The sequence below is a fragment of the Candoia aspera genome, chromosome 1, assembly GCF_035149785.1.
Source record: "Candoia aspera isolate rCanAsp1 chromosome 1, rCanAsp1.hap2, whole genome shotgun sequence".
NCBI lineage: Eukaryota > Metazoa > Chordata > Lepidosauria > Squamata > Boidae > Candoia > Candoia aspera.
This window is the reverse complement of record NC_086153.1, coordinates 150,237,604-150,262,704: the sequence shown is the minus strand read 5'-3', so window position 1 is coordinate 150,262,704 and position 25,101 is coordinate 150,237,604. Positions and strand designations below refer to the sequence as shown.

At 40.4% G+C, this 25,101-nt stretch overlaps 1 protein-coding gene and 1 non-coding gene across 2 annotated transcripts; both read right to left on the bottom strand.

The window, feature by feature from the left end:
- Positions 1-1,584: 1,584 nt before the first annotated feature.
- HSPA9 (heat shock protein family A (Hsp70) member 9) lies at positions 1,585-24,895 on the bottom strand. Its single transcript, XM_063315833.1, has 17 exons — positions 24,741-24,895; positions 23,362-23,420; positions 21,405-21,492; positions 21,123-21,304; positions 19,865-19,989; positions 18,864-18,937; positions 17,969-18,075; positions 17,317-17,479; positions 16,413-16,505; positions 14,930-15,139; positions 13,954-14,181; positions 12,855-12,959; positions 12,187-12,304; positions 8,374-8,468; positions 6,972-7,064; positions 3,933-4,073; positions 1,585-2,291 (listed from the first exon to the last, which is right to left on the bottom strand). Exons 1-17 carry the CDS (start codon positions 24,801-24,803, stop codon positions 2,232-2,234), a joined length of 2,004 nt encoding a protein of 667 aa, XP_063171903.1. The 5' UTR covers positions 24,804-24,895; the 3' UTR covers positions 1,585-2,231.
- LOC134488675 (small nucleolar RNA SNORD63) lies at positions 12,085-12,150 on the bottom strand. The gene has a single exon (XR_010066995.1). It is a non-coding gene; the product is annotated as a small nucleolar RNA SNORD63 (small nucleolar RNA).
- Positions 24,896-25,101: the final 206 nt, after the last annotated feature.

Here is a 25,101-nt window from a genome sequence, read left to right as displayed (position 1 = left end):
TAGGGTTGAGCTAGAGACCAGATTCGCTGCAAGTGAAACCACGAAATTCAGAGACAAAGCCAAGTAGATCTAAATAGGGACACAGTTTAATCTGGAACAGTCTAATGAGTTCTTTATGTCAGATCAGAAATGTGATTTTCTTTCCAGTTAAGTACAATTAAGAACAGGATGGGAATTTTTAGTTATTTTAAATTGCTAATCAATACAATGCTTCTGAAGGTGTGACAATTAGATTGGTTACTGTCAGGTATATTCTAGAACCCATTTAAATCTCACACCCTTGCAATGTAAGCAAAAAACTTATCTACACATCAGATTTAAGCATGATCCTTTTTCTATTTAGCATTAATTTCTATAAATTTCAGTCAGCACCTAGGGATTGCGTGGCTGCAACACACAGGTAGTCCTCATTTAATGACCACAATAGAGACTGGCAACTCCATCACTAAGCAACTTGGTTGTTAAGCAAGACATTACGTGACCAACTTACAACCTAACTTCCATCGTAGTCATTAAGCAAGACATCACATGACCACGTGATTTTACTGCTGGCTTCTCCATTGACTCTGCTTGCTGGAAGCTGGCTGTGAAGCATGCAGGTGGTGATCGCATGACACTGCAATGGCTGTAAGTACTTGCCAGTTGCGACGTGGCAAATCTTGACCACATGACTGTGGGGACACTGCAATGGTCTTAAGTGTGAGGACCAGTTGTAAAGTTACTTTCTCAGTGCTGTTGTAACTTTGAACAGTTGCTAAGCAGGGCACTCATTAAGCAAGGACTACCTGTATAATGAAGAGCCAGTTTGGTGTGGTTAAGGTTAAGGCATCAGGCTAGAAACCGGGAGACTATGAGTTCCAGTCCTGTCTTAGGTATGAAGCCAGCTGGGTGACCTTGGGCCAGTCCCTCTCTCAGTCCTAGGAAGGAGGCAATGGCAAAGCACTTCTGAAAAACCTTGCCAAGAACACTGCAGAGACTTGTCCAGACAGTTGCCGGGAGTCAACACTGACTCAAAGGCACACACATACATATACATCTGCTCCATAAGGATCACCAACTTTCTTGGCAGGCAGGATTCTCTACCTGTCACCCATGCTTCTGTCATTTTTACATCTACTTTCAAATGCAGCACAAAGGATGCTTTCAGATACAGCTTTAATCAGAGCAAGAACACGTACTTGCTCAAAATTCTGCATGAATGATTTATCTTTAAAATAATCAAGAAACGGACAGGAACTGCTTTAGAGACATCATGCAATCAAAACCTTAGCAAACCATGAGATTTATCACATTTGCACAATTGTATAGGAAATCAGCAACGAAGAGTCATGCTTTTTAAGACACACATCAAGGGAAGTGAAATAATCCCCAATTTGTGTCTCATTTGATAAGGACGGTACCAAAGCAGCACAAAGTGCAGCATTGCTATTTATTTGGACTCTGCAAGATTACATTCATATGCCTCACCACATGTGGAAGCTACCTGTGTAACTGAAAATATAAATAAATTGCAGCTTAAGGTCTACAGCAGGCATGGTATTTAGCAATACCATGGGGCAGGGAAAGCGAAGTTTTCACACAGACTACTTGGTCAACTGAGAACAATTTATTAATAGGGAATCAGATTTTCTGCAAGGAAAAGACATTGGACAGAGCAGAAAGCCTACAAAAGCAATGCATGACATTTATCCAAGTTGTCTTATGGTTACAGTTATATTAAAATGAGTCATATTCTTTGAGAGATATTAAAGCTAAGGTGTAGTTCTGCTTGTTCTTTTCCCAAATAAATTGTCGTCTGATGACCACAGGTCCCAATATGATCTCTTCCCCGAAGCAGAAACCTGCTCCCTAAAGGAGACTCCATTATTAAGGATGGAACTTACAATTCAGCAACGATGAATCCTAGTCCCTCTGAATTTGAGACATGGTTTCTAGACCTTCAAATTAAACACGCCAATTCCTTCTACTCAGAGGTAAGATCGCCAGGAATCCTCAGGATGCACTTAAATTGTCACTGACCTTTAGAAGTTATCTTGCATTAATTTTTTAATCAGATAGCAATTTCTCTGGTAGACACCGTCACTAAATTTATACATTTGAGAAAGTATGTATAGAATACTGCAAAAACACAGTAAGACAGAAATCAGTCCACAGCTGCTCAGGAAGGTCCTTTGGCTATCAAGCTGTGGAATATTGTCCTCTTTCTGTTCCAGTCTATACAAGACTGCAGTTTACTGCTTTTCCTCCTTCTGATCCCCAGAGCCCCCAGAACTCTCTCGCTCTGATGCCATCTGTGAAGAGGAAAGAAAAGAAAAGACAGTATTAGTTCAGTTGTGTGAATGTTCTTCTGCCCTAAGGGACAACTCAGGACTGTGGGAAGAATCACCCCATCCAAAGTTCTCTTCCAAAGAGTACTGTACTCGGGGCCCTCTAACAACAGAACAAGGACACCTGCACATAGACACTGTGATACTACGACCACAGAAGAAGTGTGCTGCATTCAGCCTCTGGAGATAAATGGGAGTTTTCGTACCTAAGTTACACATTTGACCATTGATTTAAATACAAGGGGAAGAGTACTGCATACAATAGGAGGGATGTTGCAAGTTGCACTTAAGCAACATCTGGAGGGCCACAGGTACCTCAGGACAACAGAGGCCAAATGTAGGAGTGTTCAGTGTTTCATTCTTAATTCCCCATGCTGAAGAAGATAAACCACTGCTCTTATTCTGAATGATATGCAACTATCCTAAAGAGAGGCAATAATTTTTATGAAACTGGATTTCTTTTTTTTAATCTGTGAACATGTGTGAGCCAGTTAATCTGTAAGCGCACTTAACACTGGAGCACCGCTATGGCTGTTAGTCTCTGAGCAATAGGCTCTATAAACTAAAGAACTCCACCCCTGGCAGTATGCACTGAAAATGTATAGCTCTCAGCACAGAATATGCAAAATGAATATGCAAAAACTGAAATGCTTATTCTGTGGTATGATTTATGTGTCATGCCAAGCTGTGTGGAATCTTATACAGAACAACACAAAAATGTATTTTAAGAACCATAGCTTAAATGTGGTTTGCTGAATAAACTGTGCTGGGTTTGCACAGCAACTGGGATTACGCAGCACACTTAAGTCAAAACCAACCATGTTTAATGTCACAGAGTATGCCCAGCTGATATATAATGATCAGTAAAGCCAGCTGGGTGACCTTGGGCCAGTCATTCTCTCTCAGCCCTAAGGAAGAAGGCAATGGTAAACCACTTCCGAAATCTTGCCAAGAAAACTGCAGGGACTTATCCAGGCAGTCACCAGGAGTCCACAATGACTTGAAGGCATACAAAATAAAAAATAAAAATCAAATCTGGAAAATCAAAATTACTATAAACTATGATTGGGTAAAACATTTCTATAAACAGCGTGCTGTAGTGGTTAAGGTATGAGAGCCAGTTTGGCGTCATGGTTGAGGCACTAGGCTAGAAACCAGCAGACTGAATTCTAGTCCTGACTTAGGCACAAAGCCAGCTGGGTGACCTTAGGCCAGTCACTCTCTCTCAGCCCTGGGAAGCAGGCAAGGGCAAACCACTTCTGAAAAACCTTGCCAAGAAAACTGCAGGGACTAGTCCAGGCAGTCTCCGAGAATTGGACACAATTGACCGAGAGAAAAAAAAAAGTGGTTAAAGCAATGGACTCAGATCAGGCAGAATTAAAGGTTACTCTTATCAAAACTGCCTTGAGTTCTTAAGAGAAAATATGAGATATAATTACTAAATTATCATTTGTTTAGCACAGAAGGATTAGCAGTTCATTGGCTGTGTTTATGTTTCCTTCACTCATTTGGCTACTCCTTTTGAAGGTCATTGGCACACGTTTTTGGGATGTCAAGCTGGATCCTTTCTGCCCAGATAGATACTCTAATATGTTGTCCTCTTACCTTTTTGTAGGCCATTTCAAAAAGTTTCAGGGATGCTTGCTGCAGGGTTACTGCTGCCTGTCTGATGTTTTCGCCTGTTTCACTATCTTTACGAGCCAGTAACTCCCGCACTTTTGCAATTTCTTCCCTCAATTTGTTGCACTATAAAGGAATTGCAAAAAAGATGTCCATAAACATTGCAGCTTTTTGTGGAATGTGTCATGATGCCATGTAACCTATACTATTATCAAGACATGATCAACTTTTGATGTATCACTTCAAGAGGCTGCACAGTTAACGTTATCATGTGTTACAGATATATTAACAATGGGAGGTTTCAGAAAGAAACCCTTCCACAGCTGTAATACAACAGATTTTTCAGTATAGCCCAAGAGTTGGGTTTTGGACATGCAGGTAGTCCTCACTTAACGACCAGAACAGGGACAGGAAAACTGGTTTTAAGCAGTGCGGTCATTAAGTGGGTCACCATGTGACTGGACCCGATTTTATGACCACTTTGGGATGGTCATTAAGTGAATCACAGGTTGTTAAAGCAAATCACAATGGTCGTTAAACAAATCTAGCTTCCCCAATGGACTTTTTTTTGCCAGAAACTGGCAAAAAAAAAAAAAAAAGGTTGCAAATTGCGATCATGTGACTGCAGGATATTGCAACTGGTTGTAGATGTGAGCCAGCTGCTAAGTGCCTGAATTGTGATCACGTGACTGCGGGGATGGTGCAACGTTTTGTGACAGTCATGAGAGTACAGGTCGTAAAGCACTTTTTCCAAGGCTGTTAACTTCGGACCGTTGTTAAACAAATGGTTGTTAAGCAAGGACTACCTGTAAACATCTGGCAGAATGGATGATACCTAAATTTTAGTTTTTCTCCTAAAATTTCACCTCTTGCAACACATAACCAGCTTTCCTTAACATACAAGGAAGATCATCATGCAAAGTCATCTCCTACAGACACAGGGACTACTGTAGGTGGAGAAAGGAACCATCATTCTTCATGTGTAGGAGAAAGCAGGAAGCCACACTTTCCTGACTTCTGCATATGCAGAAAACTGAGGGGAATGGGTTGTGAGAAGGCAAGCTTTACTTGAGATCCTGCAGACTAACAGCAAGCCCTGCAGATCACACGTAGCCTGCAGGACGGAAGCGCTCCCAACTCCACCCCAAATCTTGGATATAAGGTAAGAGGCTGGGAAAACACAGTTGTCTTCATAAATTTAAGCAGATGGACATCCAGCCATTTTTAAGCAATAGACAATGGAAGCCCCTGATGTTCCAATTTGAAGAGAAGAAGCATGGGTGCTTACAAAGGTATCTATAGAGTGTGGATGCCAATTTCCTCTTAGTCAGTGGTTCGCAAAAAGGTAAGCTGCAAAATTAGCTTTCTGGGAGAAGCAGAATCATTTGCAGCAAGCACGCTGCCTAATCTAATTGCAAGGGTGATCATCCTGGGCTGCACGCAAGTGGGATTCATAAAACAAAAGGCTAATACAAAACACTGCTGCACACAGAAAGCTAGCTCAGCCAAGGAACTGCCCTAGAAGATGTCTTCAATGTACTACTTTTCAACTACGTTTGATTTGCTACACATCTGAAGGAAAACTCAAGCTTCACAAAGGACAGTAACTCCCCAGGAATCACATGTCAGTTCTCTGAAGGAAATACTTTGTGAAAGAGTAAAAAAGCAAGCTGGAAACTCTAAGACTAAATTCAGCAATTCAGTTTGATTAAAGCAGTCCTCGTTTAACAACCACACTTGGGACCAGCAACTCCATCACTAAGCAAAGTGGTCGCTAAGTGGGAAATCACACGACCGTGACTGTGCTTTCCTTTTCCTTACTCCCCTGCCCTTTGGAATGCTCACCCTGGCGCTAGGATAATTAACAAGAATGGAATTAATGTTTCTATTTATATTCATTGGAGAGGAAGGAATTACAAGAGAGTGAGCAGGTGCTCAGTGAGAATACACCAAGCTGTTTGCATAGTGCACTCAAAGCTGCCAGCGCCAGTGTATTGCTTTCAATGTGTATTCCCCGCTGTGTAGTTGTAATCCCTTCCTCTCTAAACTCTCCACTCTGCAAGGGGGAAAAAAGAAAACCAACAGGTGAGGCACAGGGCAACACATACTGACTATAATGGTCATCGCATGACTGAGGTCATGACTGAGGTGAATGTCATAAGTGTGGGGATCAGTCGTAAAGTTGTTTTTTTAGCACGATCATAACTTTGAACGGTCACTGAACAAGGCAGTTGGTAAGCTAGAACTACCTATACAATAAACACATGTATATGATGAGAAAATGGGCAAGTCTTCTTATCCCAGTTCAATCTGTAGCGAGGCTAATCTTTTGTTCAAGTTGAAATGCAATACCACTTTACCAATGGTTTGAATCAGAAAGCTGTGCCTGACCACTAAATTTCACCCACTTGTCTTACAGTTGCTCTACTGGCAGCAAAGCAGCCTCTCTCGCTCCTAATGCTGTAGCAGCAGCTAACCAAGTAACACTGTGAAAACTGTATTTTCCAACGTGTTTCTGACAGTCATCGTAATGTCAGGTATTTGCGGTGGAGAATCTTTCCCCAAGAGAGCAGAAGCAAAGCAAACTAGTAGAAAGCTGGAAAATGGGTAGAAGATGGAAAAATTCAGGGATTCTAGGGGCTGGTCTTATCACCTTTAGTAATTCATGCAAGAAAAAAAAAACAGAGGAAAACAGACCTAACCAATTATGACAGAAGAGCACTGCATCTCCAGGTATTTTTCCTTCTGATCTGAAAATGTTGGAGTTGCCCCTCTGTGACTTCTTGTATTTCTATTACACACAAAGGGTGTTCCTATGCACAATTTTATTCAACCACACGGTATTTTTTGAGACTCAAGAAAGTTAACAGATCAGCGATAAAGTAAGGTCCCTAACTTGCATACTCAGAACCAATTTTAAAAGGTGCACCCACTTGAAACATGCCCAAGGAGCACACCACATTCATACATGTTCATTTTAGATTATAAAAAATCCTTCGTAAAAAGTCAGCACAGGATACCTACCTCTTCAGCAGGCAACTGATCTTTAAACTCTTCCATCTTGGATTCTGTGTCATGGATTATTCCTTCTGCCATGTTTACAGCTTCAACACGTTCCTGAAGAAAACAGTAACTTTGTAAGATAGGATATGAAAGCTAGTTTGTACTCCCTAAGCATCTTACCAACAACACGCTTGCTTATTTAATGTGCAGTGAATGAACTCCTGAAAGAGAAACCAAAACTAACTCAACATGGCAAACACGTGTTCCATTGAAAGAAATGTTGGCATGCTACCAACTTTACCAACAGTGTTTACTTTCCTATAACTGCAGAATGGGGGGAAAAATCCTCCTAATTTGGAGTTAGGGACAACCCAGGAGAATTTTTCAATAACTTTTTTTTGGGAGCAAATGTGTTTCTTATGTAGTCCATCATCTGACCACAGAACGCATCAGAATTTTTGTTAAGTATAAGAGATGTTTTGGCCATTTTGTAAAAAGTATTTTAAAGTCGTGGGGTAAGTTAGATATTACTTGGAAGACTGTGTACTATTTTAGTTTTGTATGGGTAAATGTTAGGGTTAAACAAACCCTGGGAATATAAAATAAAAGGCCAGAAAAATATTTATGGGAGAATAACCCATCCTAACTTGCATGGAAAATAGCACCAATTTCTTCAGCTATTTGTCTGATTCACAGATTCACTTTTCTCTTTAAAAGCAGTAACTATAGCAATCCAGTTTTGTGTTGCATTCAACAACTGTACAAAAGATATGAACTGAAAGCATGGCTCACTTCCAGACACCCAAAAGAACATCTAAAAAGGGATGGACATTAGCTTTTCTCATATTGTTGTAGTAAGAAATTTGAAGATTCTTTAACTCACATGATTTGGTCTTGTCCAGATATAGCTTTGTTCTAGTTTCAAATTACTGTTTATGTCAGTACAATTTGGGGAAGAAATATTATAGTTAAGGATCTTAATGTGATGCTGAACTATATTCCTAAAGCATGGAATTTGTCATTTCATGAAGAATTTTGGCTTAGTGATGACAAGCACAACAAAGATAATTTTATGTAACTAGAAAGAATCTAACTTTCCTGATTTTATGGATTTTTTGTTAGTTTTCGTTTTTCGTTTGTCACTTTCAGTTTATTTTAACAACTATAATATATCTAGGTTTTATTCCTTCACTGTACAATTGCTTTTTTCCTGTTAGTGTTGTAGGATTTTTTTGTATTTCACCATTTAAAAAAGAGCATTCTAAAAAAGCCAAGCTAATGGAAACCAAAGCTATTCTTAATTAATACAACATGCAGTGTAGCTGATGTTAGCACAGAAATCATTCCCCACAAAGCCCAAAAGGTGACTTTTACTTGAAAGAGATTTCAGGCCAGAAGCTAGAAACCATCTTGCCAACATTACCTTTTTCCGCCTGTCTTCTTCTGCATATTTCTCTGCATTTTTTACCATGTTTTCAATATCATCTTTACTAAGACCACCAGAAGATTGGATCACAACTATAGGAAGGTGAAAACACGTTCTTTTTACAGAATGTTATTATTGAACAAACTCAACATGCAACACATAGCAGGATTACAATATTACGTATTAGTCAGTTACAACCATACCTAAGATTTTATATCAGGAAACCATCAAGTTAGGGAACCCTATTCTAGGTTGACAAAACCAGTCTCCATTAGCAACAATTTGGGATCCCACTTAAATACATCTTACTAGACAATATTCGTGGTTTATGCCAGTCTATGACTGTAGAATGTGAAGTACTGCCAGCAATTTCTACTTCATATCCTTTATTTTATCATTTTAGCATACACATAGGCTTTTGAAACAGAAGTCATATATATTAGGTCCCCATATTTAAGAGCACTGTCTATAATTTCGAAATCAGACCAGTTATCTACCTCAACTTCAGCAAAGGATCGTTACCTTGTCGTGGTGCTGGAGCTTGAGCACCTCAATGATGCCATGAGCTAAACCGTGAAGGGCCACCCAAGATGGGAAGGTCATGACAGAGAGGTCAGACTAAACGCGATCCCTGGGGAAGGTAATGGCAACCCACCCCAGTATTCTTGCCATGGATCAGTACAACCAGAGATATGTCAGTATACCATCGGAAGATGAGACTCCCAGGTCGGAAGATGGTCAAAATACTACTGGGGAGGAACAGAGGATGAGTTCAACTAGCCCCAGACATGATGACACAGCTAGCTCAAAGCGGAAAGGACGGCTAGCAGCCGACGGTGCTGGTGAACGGCGAATCTGATGTTCTAAGGATCAACACACCATTGGAACCTGGAATGTAAGATCTATGAGCCAGAGCAAATTGGATGTGGTTATTGGTGAGATGTCAAGATTAAAGATAGACATTTTGGGCGTCAGTGAACTGAAATGGACTGGAATGGGCCACTTCACATCGAATGACCACCAGATCTACTACTGTGGACAAGAGGACCACAGAAGAAATGGAGTAGCCTTCATAATTAATAGTAAAGTGGCTAAAGCTGTGCTTGGATACAATCCAAAAAACGATAGAATGATCTCAATTTGAATTCAGGGCAAGCCATCTAACATCACAATGATCCAAATATACACCCCAACCACAGATGCTGAAGAAGCTGAAGTAGAGCAGTTCTATGAGGATCTGCAGCACCTACTGGACAACACGCCTAAAAGAGATGTTATTTTCATCACAGGAGACTGGAATGCTAAGGTGGGCAGTCAAATGACACCTGGAATTACAGGTAAGCGTGGCATGGGAGAACAAAACGAAGCAGGACATAGGCTGATAGAATTTTGCCAAGACAACTCACTCTGTATAACAAACACTCTCTTCCAACAACTAAGAGACCGCTTTATGCATGGACTTCACCAGATGGACAACACCGAAATCAGATTGACTACATCCTTTGCAGCCAAAGGTGGCGGACATCTATACAGTCGGTAAAAACAAGACCTGGAGCTGACTGTAGTTCAGATCATGAACTTCTTCTTGCACAATTTAGGATCAGACTAAAGAGATTAGGGAAGACCCACAGATCAGCTAGATATGAGCTCACTAATATTCCTAAGGAATATGCAGTGGAGGTGAAGAATAGATTTAAGGGACTGGACTTAGTAGATAGGGTCCCGGAAGAACTATGGACAGAAGTTCGCAACATTGTTCAGGAGGCGGCAACAAAAGACATCCCAAAGAAAGAGAAAACCAAGAAGGCAACATGGCTGTCTGCTGAGACACTAGAAGTAGCTCAAGAAAGAAGGAAAGCAAAAGGCAACAGTGATAGGGGGAGATATGCCCAATTAAATGCAAAATTCCAGAGGTTAGCCAGAAGAGATAAGGAATTATTTTTAAACAAGCAATGTGCAGAAGTGGAAGAAGACAATAGAATAGGAAGGACAAGAGACCTCTTCCAGAAAATTAGAAACATTGGAGGTAAATTCCAGGCCAAAATGGGTATGATCAAAAACAAAGATGGCAATGACCTAAGAGAAGAAGAAGAGATCAAGAAAAGGTGGCAAGAATATACGGAAGACCTGTATAGGAAAGATAACAATATCGGGGATAGCTTTGACGGTGTGGTCAGTGAGCTAGAGCCAGACATCCTGAAGAGTGAGGTTGAGTGGGCCTTAAGAAGCATTGCTAATAACAAGGCAGCAGGAGACGATGGCATCCCAGCTGAACTGTTCAAAATCTTGCAAGATGATGCTGTCAAGGTAATGCATGCTGTATGACAGCAAATTTGGAAAACACAAGAATGGCCATCAGATTGGAAAAAATCAACTTATATCCCCATACCACAAAAGGGAAACACTAAAGAATCTTCAAACTATCGAACAGTGGCACTCATTTCACATGCCAGTAAGGTAATGCTCAAGATCCTGCAAGGTAGACTTCAGCAATTCATGGAGCAAGAATTGCCAGATGTACAAGCTGGGTTTAGAAAAGGCAGAGGAACTAGGGACCAAATTGCCAATATCTGCTGGATAATGGAAAAAGCCAGGGAGTTTCAGAAGAACATCTATTTCTGTTTTATTGACTATTCTAAAGCCTTTGACTGTGTGGACCATAACAAATTGTGGCAAGTTCTTAGTGGTATGGGGATACCAAGTCATCTTGTCTGCCTCCTGAAGAATCTGTATAACGACCAAGTAGCAACAGTAAGAACAGACCACGGAACAACGGACTGGTTTAAGATTGGGAAAGGAGTACGGCAGGGCTGTATACTCTCACCCTACCTATTCAACTTGTACGCAGAACACATCATGCGACAAGCTGGGCTTGAGGAATCCAAGGCTGGAGTTAAAATCGCTGGAAGAAACATTAACAATCTCAGATATGCAGATGATAGCACTTTGATGGCTGAAAGCGAAGAGGACCTGAGGAGCCTTATGATGAAGGTGAAAGAAGAAAGTGCAAAAGCTGGCCTGCAGCTAAACCTCAAAAAAACCAAGATTATGGCAACCAGCTTGATTGATAACTGGCAAATAGAGGGAGAAAATGTAGCAGCAGTGAAAGACTTTGTATTTCTAGGTGCGAAGATTACGGCAGATGCTGACTGCAGTCAGGAAATCAGAAGACACTTAATCCTTGGGAGAAGAGCAATGACCAATCTCGATAAAATAGTTAAGAGCAGAGACATCACACTGACAACAAAGGTCCGCATAGTTAAAGCAATGGTGTTCCCCGTAGTAACATATGGCTGCGAGAGCTGGACCATAAGGAAGGCTGAGCGAAGGAAGATCGATGCTTTTGAACTGTGGTGTTGGAGGAAAATTCTGGACTGCAAGAAGATCAAACCAGTCCATCCTCCAGGAAATAAAGCCAGACTGCTCCCTTGAGGGAATGATATTCCAGGCAAAACTGAAATACTTTGGCCACATAATGAGAAGACAGGACACCCTGGAGAAGATGCTGATGCTAGGGAGAGCGGAGGGCAAAAGGAAGAGGGGCCGACCAAGGGCAAGGTGGATAGATGATATTCTGGAGGTTACCAACACGTCCCTGGGGGAGCTGGGGGTGTTGACGACCGACAGGAAGCTCTGGCGTGGGCTGGTCCATTAAGTCATGAAGAGTCAGAAGCGACTAAATGAATAAACAACAATCTACCTCAATGCTGTGCTCAGTCAAAAATCTTCCACACAGTTTTTCAGAATGATGTGTTGATAATTGCATCACAGCACACAAAGCTTGATTCTGGCAACAATCCAAGTACTCACTCTGTTGTTCTCGTCCTGTGCCTTTGTCTTTTGCGGACACGTGAACAATTCCATTTGCATCAATGTCAAAAGTTACCTCAATCTGGGGCACTCCCCTTGGGGCGGGTGGAATCCCAACCTGGAACCACAATGTACATTGCTGCTGACTTAGAAAAGACCCTTCCAACTAACCAGCTCTGTCACTCCCAGCAACCTAGAGTGAAGTTGCTGGTACAACCTATTATTCACTAAAGTGAAAGACTTATGCAGTCTGAACCACAGTAACCTCAAACAAAAGCAACCTCAAACAAAAATCATCTTTATTCACTATATATTTCCTCTACAATTCCAGTATTTATGCTCAGAAAATTTTATTACAGATGCTTTCTTAACACAAGTTTCCATAATTTACATTAGAAAAGCTTAATCAGAAAAGCTTCATGGGGTATACATTCTATAACAGTTAAGAACTTCATTCTTTAACCAAATTAATGTTATGGCGAGCTATTTTCATACGTATCTGCCAATGCTAATAATTTAGAAGAGTAGGCTTAAATAAATGAGGAATTGTTGTCACAAATATTTCCTGCTCCAGGGAAAGTTTGTGTTTTAACAGGAAAAGTGAAATTACTTTCATTTATGACTATTAGTTTAGGTTAAAAAATACATTAATCAGAATTCCAACATACCAAAGTAAACTGGCCAAGTAGTTTATTGTCACTAGCCATTTCCCGTTCACCCTGATGAACTTTGATTTCTACTTGAGTCTGCCCATCAGCAGCTGTAGAAAATACCTGTGGAAGCAAAGCACATTTCACACCATTAATGCTACCTAACATGATCATATAACTAAATAACATGATATAGTAATTTCCCAAAAGTAGCAGAATGGAACCTCAGTACCTGCTCCATGAGCTGTTAGAAAGCACAGGTTAAAAAAGCCAGAAAAACTACTGTATACATTTTTAAAGGCATGAGGCAACATTCTCAGTGGCTTTTCAATCCCACTCTCATTTTACTAGCTTTTGACCTCCATTTTCTAATTACATCACAAATACCAACCACTGCTGTTGCCACAGTGAAGCTGCAGCTTAATGCTCTAGCCTTGTATACAGCAAAATTACACAAACGCTTATTTATTTTTATTTTTATTTTAAAGCAGCTCTTACACACCTTGTGCCTTCCAAACAAGTTAAATCACAACCCCAGTATTCCCAACCAGCATTGTCCATCGTTGGTTGGCTAGGAAATCTGGGAGGTGCAGCCTCATATAAATGGAAGGTGCTTGATTAGGAAAAAAAGGCATTTAAAGGCTCTGAACAAAAGCTGCGTAGATGGAAACAGGGGAATTACATCAAACACTCCTGAAAATCTTGGCTCCTCCCCAAGGCTTTGGGCTAAGATGGATGGATGGGCCCCTTTAAGCTGCAAGGGGACATGGGAGGATGATTTTGTTCCCCACTACAGTGATTGTTTTATGGATGTTGGTTGGGTTTTTTTAAATAGAATTCCCACATTTTTAACCATGTGAGCTGCCCAGAAGTTAGATGAATGCTCTTCTAAAAGAAACAGACTCTAGTTGAACCTTATGAAAGAATTCACACCTCTTTTTTCTACATCCATCTTTCCTTTTGTGTCCTCTGGGGATGGTTAAAAGACAGAGAATATCTTGGTGCCAATCTTACATAAAAGGTTTTTTTGTCTGATCAGCAAGCTAATACTGTAATGAAGCCCTGCTCAAAGGCAACAAAATTCAAGGCAAATTAAGCTAAAAACACACTTTCTTACCTGGCTCTTCTTGGTTGGGATAGTTGTATTCCTGTTAATAAGCTTAGTGAAAACTCCACCTAGAGTTTCAATTCCCAGGGAAAGAGGAGTGACATCCAACAACAGCACATCAGTGACATCTCCAGCCAACACTCCTCCTTGGATGGCAGCACCAATGGCAACAGCTTCATCAGGATTTACTGCCTTACTCGGAGACCGCCCAAACATGTCCTGTACAGTTTGCTGCACCTGAATTTATATATGCATATTTATCAGCAATGCAGGGGAAAATGGTCAAGCAGCACAGAATATGGCAGACGGATTCAGCACTTGAAAGGAGCAGGGAATTTGGAAACTCAGATATAAAGGTCTGCAAGACCACTGTAATATCTTACAGGAGTATTCCATTTGCCCTGAAGCAGGAAAAATGTGGTGGAATATTTACCCTTTGACCCTGCAGTAAGCCATGCCCAGAATAATACTAGCTTAGTGCATGAATTAATCCACATGAAAAAAGTATAGTAGTAGGCTATATGTAAGAAACAGCAAGGAGACCTCTACATACCTTCAGTGAGATTACTGCTCCTCTCCACTCCACACAACCCCAGGAGACAACCCATCCCTTCAAGCTGAAAATCCCTTTCAGTGCTTCAAGTATTTTCGAGAGCTTACAGCACTGAATGGCATGCTGATGTATTGGCAAAAAAACCCACAAAATTTAAAAAGACCTCTAAAGAAAGTAGACTCGCTATCGAAGAGATCTCAGGCTTCAAATTTAGCAAGGATAACTGCAATTCTGCAAAAACAGAATACCCCATATAAAGGGTTAAAGTTAGTTCTACACAGCCTTCTCTACTGATTAACACATTGCCTTAATTTTTGTTTTTTTTGTTTTGTTTTGTTTTTTTAAGCAAGCAAAGCGTAGTCCAAAGGGCACTTGGCTAGGCTGAAATGACAGGATCTTCAAGTACACCAAGTCAAAGAGGAATTATTGTACCTTTGGCATTCTAGTCATGCCGCCAACCAAGATAACTTCTCCAATGTCACTCTTGCTAACTTCAGCATCTTGCATGGCTTTCTGGCAAGGTGCTATTGTCCTTTTAATCAGATCTGCCACAATCCCCTCAAACTGAGAGCGAGACAGTTTCATATTCAAATGTTTTGGTCCTGAAGCATCCATTGTAAGATATGGCAAGTTAATGTCTGTCTGCAATAGAAGATTAACAATCATTAGAAATGAACAAGAACAATTAGCAACTAACCTTATTTGAAAAATATTCTGTGATGCAGCTATAGCTGAACTTTTAAGCAGCCCACGTACGGCTACCGTCTGAAGCCTAATGTTATCAAAATCCACCTCAGATGGTACTATATTCCTTCATCAATCTTCAGAGGCAATTGATTATATTCTATCAAGTTGGTTCTTAGCAACCACACAGACTTTCTCTAGGATACACTGTCCCCAGATTGGTCCTTCAGATCTTGCAATGAATTATTGTTCATGATGGATATGGCAGCAGCCCCCAAGTGTAAGGCCTCTTTAGAAAACCAATTAATTGTCCAGAACGTATGTCTAGGTGTGGTTCATTTAAGTAAGGCTCCATGGGAATAATTCCCAAATTAGTATTTTGTATTGAATGGCTATCAAACGTTCCCCAAACTCAAAATCACAGCATTTATTATCACAATGCCATCTCACCCATGCTTGCCCCCAGTATTTCAGTTTTCTTTAGAGTGCAAAATGACAAGTACCTAAAACCATGAGGAGTTAATTTTTCTGCCATTTCTCATCTCCAAATAGTATTTTATTAACTTCGAAGATTTATTATTTTTTTCTACAATATTACAAAACACGATCTGCTCAGTGATTGATATATATTGTTAAAATGGAGCTAGTTTTAATAAATAACTGGGAAATTGCAGGCTTTTCTATTCAATAGTTGTGATCTCGAAGCTCATAGTATCAATTAGGTCCAGGTATATCACTGAGATATCACTGGGAGGATCCCCCAGGATAAAGGACAGAATCTGCACATCTTCCAAGGGAACCTTTCCATCTTCAGTTTTAAGTTTTGTTGACCTTATGCACAAACACATTCATTTCTTTGGGAGAAGTGATAATATATATTTGGGTAGGGCCTAAAGCTGCTCCTTGGTACCAATGAGCTGAATGACCCACTGGGAATCAAAGTGGTTCTTAGCTGCATTCTGAATTTATTCCTCATTAGAAGTGGTACTTGCTGCTCTCTTCATAAGCCTATGCTCACTGTCTCATATTACAAATATATGAGAGAATTTAACCATCACCACTCTTGCCAAATCACCAACCAGGTAAAAAATATACATAGTTTAAGCTTGCTTGCCTAAATTGCTATTATATTTAGCAATACAGTATCATAGCTCACTCTTACCAAATACAATACAAAAACTAGAATGGGCAATAACCCTCATAACATGCAAAATTATTTTCAGTTCCTTACCTGGACTGAAGAAGAAAGTTCACATTTTGCTTTTTCAGAAGCTTCCCTTACTCTCTGCAGAGCCATATTGTCTTTGGTTAGATCAACCCCTGTCTAAAAAGAAAAGGACAAGTATAGAATTCACTGTCTTCTATGTAGCCTTGATTAAACATTAAATAAATCTGATAATTGGGATAAAAGCTTAATACAGACACTCCACCGCCTGCCACGCAATCAACATTCCAACTGATTCTTCAGGATCATAATTTTATGTTCTAAGGAAGACAAGTGGCAGCACTCCTTAACACTGCACAGCCCATCATTTAAGTGACTTTACAACACATATGATGCAACATACAAGATTTATTGCCAAAACCATTTTGTAGTTTATAACTTGTTACAGATGCTAGACTTCCATTTTTTAAAAATCTGTATTTGAAGAAAAGTATTTGTGCCTTAGTCTGCTACGAATCTCATACTATGGTTCCCTCTAGCTATATAAGGACATTGCCACTCAGAAATGCTAACCATTTCCAGTTCTCGTCTACCTGCATTCCAGTTATTAAAATGCAAACATAAGCACTGAGCTAGACCCAGAATGATCACAATTGCCAAAAAAGGGGGAAGGAATTGATTCAGAGATCAACTGCTCTGGAGATAAAGATAATATGCTTATTTCATTGGTGCTGCCACTTCAAAGCTACATTCATAAGGCAGAGACAAGCTTTGCAGAATTGTTATTGAATTGTACAAGTAGTAAAGAATGGTAGGAAGTGAATACAGCAGTATGTTGAAAACCTGCAAGATGTCCTGCTACTTAAGTAAAACACAATTCTGAAATATTAGTACGAGTTTTCTTTTTCAAATTAAGTTTACACTTGAAAGAGTTCCCTGAAGACCAGTTTATGAAACACAAACAGCTTACCTCTCTTTTGAATTCCTTTACTATATGCTGCAACAAGGCCTGATCAAAATCTTCACCACCCAAGAACGTGTCGCCATTGGTGGATTTGACCTCAAACACTCCCTTTTGAATTTCCAAGATAGAAATATCAAACGTGCCACCACCCAAATCATATACTGCAATACTAGGGGGGAAAAAAAGAAAAGACACACATTAGTACCTGAGTCTACACCTCAATGGGATGTCCAGTCCAACATGGTTTGTTCTATTTAATCTTAGGTTTTCAGAGTTCATCCATTATTGTGCCATTTGATAAATAGATCTTAGAAGTTTCTATTTATGATACCTAATTGTAATGTTCTTTTAGTATCAATAGCCCTTGTTCTGCGTAGAAAACGATATATTAACAAGTTTAACGTCTTTGTATCTCTGATAAAAGTGTATCACCTGATTTGTTAAGCATAGAGGAATTCAACTGAACGTTTACCTGAACGCCTTCCAATGCCATTATTGGTCTTCAGCAGCCCTCTTTATATGCAGCTACACACTGAAGCTGGCAGGTAAAGGAATTAGCACATCTGCTGCTCTAATAGGTAACACAAACCAACGAAGCACGCGCTCCCAGAGGCTATGGAGTAACACTGCCAATCGCACGGGACTACTGTATACTTACACTTTGTCTTCAACCTTATCTAATCCGTAAGCTAGGGCTGCAGCTGTTGGCTCATTAATAACTCTCAAAACATTCAGCCCAGCAATCTGTCCAGCATCTTTAGTGGCCTTTGAAGAAAACAGCAATCTGTTAGGTACTGCTTGTTCAACCAAGGAAAAGATCCAACACAATGGGGTGAATCCAATTAAGCCTGCTTCTGCAAAGGAACCTTTTTCTCACTCACTTTCCACCCACAGCCCATGCATTCTCAAAATCTGTCCTGTAAGATTATCCAGAACAGATTCTAAAACCATACAAGGAATTGCAAGAGGAAAGAGAATTACAGACTATTTTCACCTATGACTTATTTTAGAGAAGCATTTCTGATATAAAACAGATTTTTAAGAGATTAAGCTGGATTGCTGTTGATACAAATTGTAATCTGAACTGTGTTCCTACTGCATTAACCTGAAGGAAGACTAGGTTTCCCCCAAGTTAATATATTTTTAAAATGGGAAAATCAACTTTGATTTGCTGCAAATACAGCAATGAAAGCAGAAACCTTTTTTCCTATTTAACCTCTTTTGTGGGAGCTTTTTTATCATCTTTCCTCTGCAGAAATACAGTATCTACTTCATACAGTCTCACTCAAAAGGAGTTTCAGTGGGTGAGCTTTAATTTTAGCCTATTTTGTTGCATCTTGCTTGACTACGATTTTTGGGGAGGAAAAAGTGGGGTAGAAATTGAATAAATGAAAACACATGAACAACACTTGTCAAGTAAAGCAAGCCACAGTACATTTTGAGATCTGACAAAACATTTCCATAAAGGAACATATATCGAAAGTAACTATAAACATCTTTTCTGATCTCTCTGTCTTGAAATTGAAATGGAACCCCAATTTCTGCAACTATACCTGTCTCTGAGAATCATTGAAATAAGCAGGAACTGTGATGACAGCATTTTTGGCAGGATGCCCCAGGTAGTTTTCTAAGAAAGAAGCATAATTTTAAGAGAGATCACTATTCAGATATTAAAATTTAATCTGGGTAGAAATATGTGTAGTAATACTTCAGATCATAGAAGAGTATTTGCAGATTTGCATGGGAATTAACATTTTCTTTCACTAAAATTAAACATATTTATAACAGCTTTTTAGGGTAGGGCTTCAAAAGCAAGATGCAAACAAGGCAATATCGACAACCTCACTAGCAAGCATCAACAGAATACTTTGTGAAGCTTATTTTCATTACAAAATCAATTAAAAATAGCATTTGAGAAAACCTCAGTCAGGCAAGGAAATAGGAAGAGGGTCCAATTCTGGGGCCAGCCCAAAGAGGGACTTTTACTTGGATGTGCCAGAAAATTCCCCTAAAGTATGCTACCCAGTGTTTAGGGCTTTAAAAGCAAGTCTAAAACTGAGAATTGGACCTGGAAGCTTACTGGAAACCAATATAGCCAGCATTTCAGACTTCTTGGATCCCAGCAACAATATTTTATACCAATTGCAATGTTGAGCTTGTCCTCAAAAACTACCCCAAGCAAAATACACAGGAAGGATGCCATTCAACGTTAGCCAATGCAAGCTCTGGATTTGCCTCCCCTTTGGGAGAGAAATTGGAACCATCACAATATGATGCATTTTAAGCACAGGCCAGACTAATTGGCAGAAAAGATGCCACAGCCATCCTAAAAAGATCACACTTCTCCATTTAGTCTTTGGGACAAATCATGTATCAAGGCAGTTTTCTGCTCCAAACCAAATGAGCAGAACCCACAGAGGAATGTATCAAAATAATCTAAAGGTGAGTTTGGAATGGCATAACAGAACCGATCACATTTTAACCCTTCAGCAAGTTAACTGGGTTAGAAGAATGAGTGACCTTAGACCAATCACAAAGGTTCTGCTGTACAAACCTGCGGTCTCTTTCATCTTCATTAAAACAAAAGCACCAATCTGGCTTGGGGAATAGAGCTTTCCATGAGATTCTACCCAGGCATCACCATTGGAGGCACGGACAATTTTAAAAGGGACGTTCTTGCTGAAATGACAAACGTTTTCAGAAGGTTAGAGCAGAGCACCCTGCTGGCAACACCTCACTGATCTCAAAAACAAAACCACAAGCAGACTTGCTTAGTAACTGGATGGAATACTAGCAGGAAACTCCAGAGCTATAGGCTAGGCCAAGATTTTTCAGACCTTGCTAGGCCACAGAACCCCTGATCAGGAGGGGTGGGGCTTCTGCATGTCAGTTGACAAGCCCCACACTTTCTGCTGTACCTTAACAATAAGGGTGGGGACCTCTCCAACAAAGGACTACAAATGTTTAGTCCCAGAGAACTTTTTTCTGTAATCCCTTGCAAAGCATTTTTCCCCTTAGTCATTAAGGTAAGTATCACAAGGGACTAAGGAGAAAAGAAACACATCTTCACAAGAGACAAAGAAGTTTTCCCTTTAGCCTCTTGCCGAGTCTGTCACCGCCCCCCAAGAAATTTTTTTTTATGGCAAAACACTACAGTCAGTTGGTGACCAGGAATCAGGCTTGAGTTAAAGGAATATTTACTTTTTAAAAGTGTAGCAACTTTCAAAGCACTGGACTAATACCACCTTTGGTAAACCATCCAAGCTAGCAGACTGTAAAATCTTAACATACATTATTATTACTTTAACGTTACCCCTAAACTCTGATATTAAATTTCCCATCAGTGAGGAAATAGCAAGCCAAAAGTATGTATCTCAACAGTAGCTGTTTCTTTCTGATCTCTCACCCACAGTACTTAGGGCTAAACCTAGAAAACATGCTGGTTTAGAAACAGAGCCCTGGTTTTCAGGGAGCATTTTAAGTGTAAATCCTACTTACGAAAAACTCTGGTTCTAAAATAGAGAAATAAGAAAGTTCTCAATTCCCAAAATTATGAAGTTTGTACGTCACCTAGATCATAACCTGTCACAGTAATCTTATACTTCCTTCTAGCAACTTCCTGCAAGTATACCAACAAATTAGAGCATACTGTATGTTAATCTTCACATACACATACTTGAAGATACAGAACTCTGGAATTATTTAACTCTCCAAACACAGAGAAACTTGGATCATAAGTGCAAATACATGCAGGTATGCTGTTCCTTTTTTTTAAGAATTTTTTAAAAAAAACCCTCAAAACATTTCCTCACATATCTTTCTGCACTTCTGGATCATCGTATCGTCGCCCAATCAGACGCTTGGTTGCATAGAATGTATTGTGAGGATTCGTTACTGCCTGTCTTTTAGCTGGCATGCCAACCAATCGCTCTCCATCACCAGAAAATGCCACAACAGAAGGGGTGGTTCTGGCACCTTCTGAGTTTTCAAGCACCTACATAAGAGAAGAGAATTAGCTGGTATGGGCAGCAGTGGTTCACATGATCAGCAGTGATAAAAATCATTAGTTGGATCAACGATTTGATTTGACTCACTTTTGCCTGCTTTCCTTCCATGACTGCCACACAGGAGTTGGTTGTGCCAAGATCAATACCAATAACTGCTCCTTTGATTGCTTCTGAGCTGAAAGGGAAATGTAAGGTGGTTAGGCTTAAAAGGAATTTAGCACCTAGTTTTATTTATTTCCACTGCAGGGTAAGTAGTGTGTTTACCCTCTGCTTCCAAAGAATTTAACTGAGATGAAAAAATAAAATCCTTGACCAATTAGGACTGCTTCTGCCAACACAGCACCCTTTCAGATTGCTAGGGCTACAATTCCCAGAATTTCCAACCAGCTTAGCCTAATGCCAAACCAAGAGCAGCATCAAACATATACTGTCAATCATGATCTTCCAAATATTGGAAACAAAATAATATTCAGCATATATTTGCATAATAAATACCATTAATTCTAATTGGAAAAGTTAAGAAAAACGGGAACAAGGATATATTTTCTTCAACCCGTTCACTTGTTAGTCTATCCAAATACTCCCTTCAGCCTAAATATTTTAAAAGAAAAAAAAATACAAAAAAAGTTAACTACAGTTCACCTGCTTTGAACAGAACCAAGGTACACCAATCTCTGAAGCTGGTACTCCTAATGGCCTCAATTGCTATATAGAGCTGCCATAAATAGAAAGAGCAACATACATATAGCACCAAAACATAATCTATGTAGGACTGTTATCATCTTTTTCCTTTGTCAATGGGTACTGCCTGGATTTCTGAAATCATGGGAAACACTCAAAAAGGGTCTTTTTAATAATTTCAAAAATACCATTGGCTATATTGAGAATGTGTTAAGATAGTACATTCAACATAGTTGATAAAGAAATAGTTTGTGTGTTACATTCTATAACAAGTTACATCAATATATGAATCAAACCTTCCAGAACTTCATCAAAGCAACTACAAAGAAATCGGTTTGCTTTTGTTCCATGTCAGTCCCTCCATTTCCTTGATCCATTGCTGTCAAAATATTTTATTTTCATTCTGATCATGGCACATTTCCTCATTAAATCACTACACTGGAGTATGATCTGCTCTGATGTAACACTAATGCTTTGCCTTTAAATTTCTCTATTGCCTTGCCATCCCATCTGTTCCCCTTGACCTCTCTTGTCCAAACTTCATTATCCCCAGCAGTACCAAGGTCACCTTCAGTCTCAGAAACACCACCCTTTCTCTCATGGTCCTTTACACATAGCATTGCTTCCCAAACAACCCGTGTAATTTCAAATCCTTTCTGAAAATCCACATTTTCTGTGAAGACTTGGGCCTAACCCTCACAGCTTTCGTGTTCCATTGCGGTTGTTACTTCCATTTTTATTTCTGTTTTGCTCCATTTATTTAGTCATTCACTCATCCTGTATGTCGCCTCAATCACAAAAGCAACTCTTTATACTGAATTATACATACCGTCCTAGTGGAGGGCCTTTCTGTCTTATGCTTTGTAAATATAATTATAATAAATCTTTCTTTTAAATATAATTTATGCTCAAGAGGCACCACCTTTTGATGTTACACCTTTACACTTATCTCCAAAAATTTCAGAAATCTGAAAATCTACAGAAACTGAAATCGATTTCTCAATTCTCTTCTTGAATATGTATTTTATCTTGTAATGTTGGCTCATATGGAAGATAGTAAGAAAATATATAAATGCACATTTTGGTTTGATTCTGTCAAACTTAATAGGAATTCATTTCCCAAGTTTCCAATTCTCACTACTGTCCCCTGCCTTTATTGCTCTCCATTTCTCTAACAGAACAGATTTTTTTCAGATGTTTCATGGCTTTCACAGGCTTTTTCCATCCACCACTGAAAAAAGCTAGAAGCTTGTTCAGCCATATTATCCATATTATGAGATTTACAAAGCTTCCCTTAATAGCAAATAGATTCTCCATTTCAACATATAAGAGGAATCATTTGAGCTTTAATTTCATTACTTACACATAGTTCCTGCTTGCTACAGTTCTGAGGATATCTTGACTTAAACCATTCCAGATGACCTATAAAAACAAAAACAGCCAATAATAATGTACTTATAAAGAGCAACTGCATTCTTCACTGATAATGTTGTCTTCTTCCAACATTTTTCATGCCTTTCGATCTTCAAAACATGCCTCTCCTGAGGAAAGAATCCTATCTAAAAAAATTTCAGTTAAGCAAGACGGGGAGTCAAAAGCTGCTCATATTGCAGCCCCAGAAATAATGAAAATAAACAAGTCTGAGCACACTCAAGACGACTTATTCGCAAGGAAGAACAGCATCCGTAGATCTGAAAACTTCCTTTCATCAAAAAAACACAACTAAGAAATGCTACATCCCAAGAAAATTTCTAATCTGTGTGTTGTATTTTAAACAGCCCATACATTTAATTTCAGATAAGTTACGTTTTTGCAGTAGAAGACCTTATACCATTTCTTTAAACAACGGCCTCTTAAAAGTATGCTGTAATCACTATACCTTAATGTGACTTCGCTGCCTTTACCGCGGATTTTAAGTACAAAAATGGTTCAACACCCTATTAATGAAAGCAAGGAAGAGGATCTCCCTTCGCCAGCCCACTGAATACAGGGCGCCGCTTCGCCAGCCTATCAGGCCGAACTGGCGGCAGAGCACGTGCTCCCTCCCGCACTAAGCGCTGGCTGGACAGAAGCTTCCCTGCCGGCGCCTTCCACCCGGCGGGGGGGTTTCTAACCCCGCAATCTTAAGCCGTGCTGGCTGGGGACTGCAGATAACGAAACCCAGCTCTCTTCCGAAAAGCACCAGGACTGGCAAGGCTTTTGTACTGAAGCCACCAGGCGTAAGGACCAAGCCCGTAAGGACCCCGGAGTATTGCCGAAGAGAAAAATGTAACTACAGTCCATCCACCCAAAACCAAACCTCAAGCACACGCGTCTTTAAGCAAAAGGTAACCGTTCATTGAAGCCCCTCTCCCCCTCGCTCGGGGCCTCCAAGAGGTGGAAAAATCACCCCATGTTGGCCCACCGAAGCCTCCCCCCATCCCCAAAATGTTGGAAAAGCCTTCATACTCTGCCCGGGAGCGTCCCAGCGAACGCTTGTTGAGCGGCTCGTCAAACGGGGAGGCGGATCTACCTGAACTTTTGGCCCCGACGCAACCGAAATTACTCTGGCCTCCTTGCCGCAAAACCACGGAACATCCGTGCCGCAAGACCTGACCTCCCGGTCCAGCGGCAGCCCCCTCCGGTTACCACAGGCTACAGGCACACAGAGGGGGCCGTTTTAAAGGGCCTCCCAACGCCCTTGACTCCTTCCGTTGGGAAAGGAACTGGCAGCTGCTGCCGCCGCCCTTCGGCGGGCCTTACCTGAGCGGGCCTCGGGACGCCCCCTCCACGGCGCAGAACGAGCACGCGGGCAGCGCTCAACATGGTGGCAGCGAGACAAAGGCCGCGGAACACGCCGAGCAGCGAAAAGAGGCTCGCACAGCAGCGTCTACGGCTTTCTGGAAGTCTCCAGCCCACGTGGGTACGAGAAAGAGGCGTGACCGGTGGGCCTCCCTTGGCTATAGCTGTCCTCGTTAGGCGCCCAATTAAAAGAGGCCGTCGAGGAAAACCCGGGAAAGTAGCTTTCCCAGGAACGGGATCTGGGATTTCAGGGAGGTGTATCTTTTTTCTCTCTCTTTTTCACATGCTATGACTACCAACTCAAACTACGGTTATCCCATAA

Coding starts and splice junctions, on each gene's coding strand:
- HSPA9 (XM_063315833.1), bottom strand. CDS start 24,803: ATGTTGAGCGCTGCCCGCGTGCTCGTTCTGCGCCGTGGAGGGGGCGTC. Junction 23,421..24,740: donor GCGTCCCGAGGCCCGCTCAG/GTAAGGCCCGCC, acceptor TTGTTTTTATAG/GTCATCTGGAATGGTTTAAG. Junction 18,076..18,863: donor TCAATGATTCTCAGAGACAG/GTATAGTTGCAG, acceptor TTTTCTTCAAAG/GCCACTAAAGATGCTGGACA.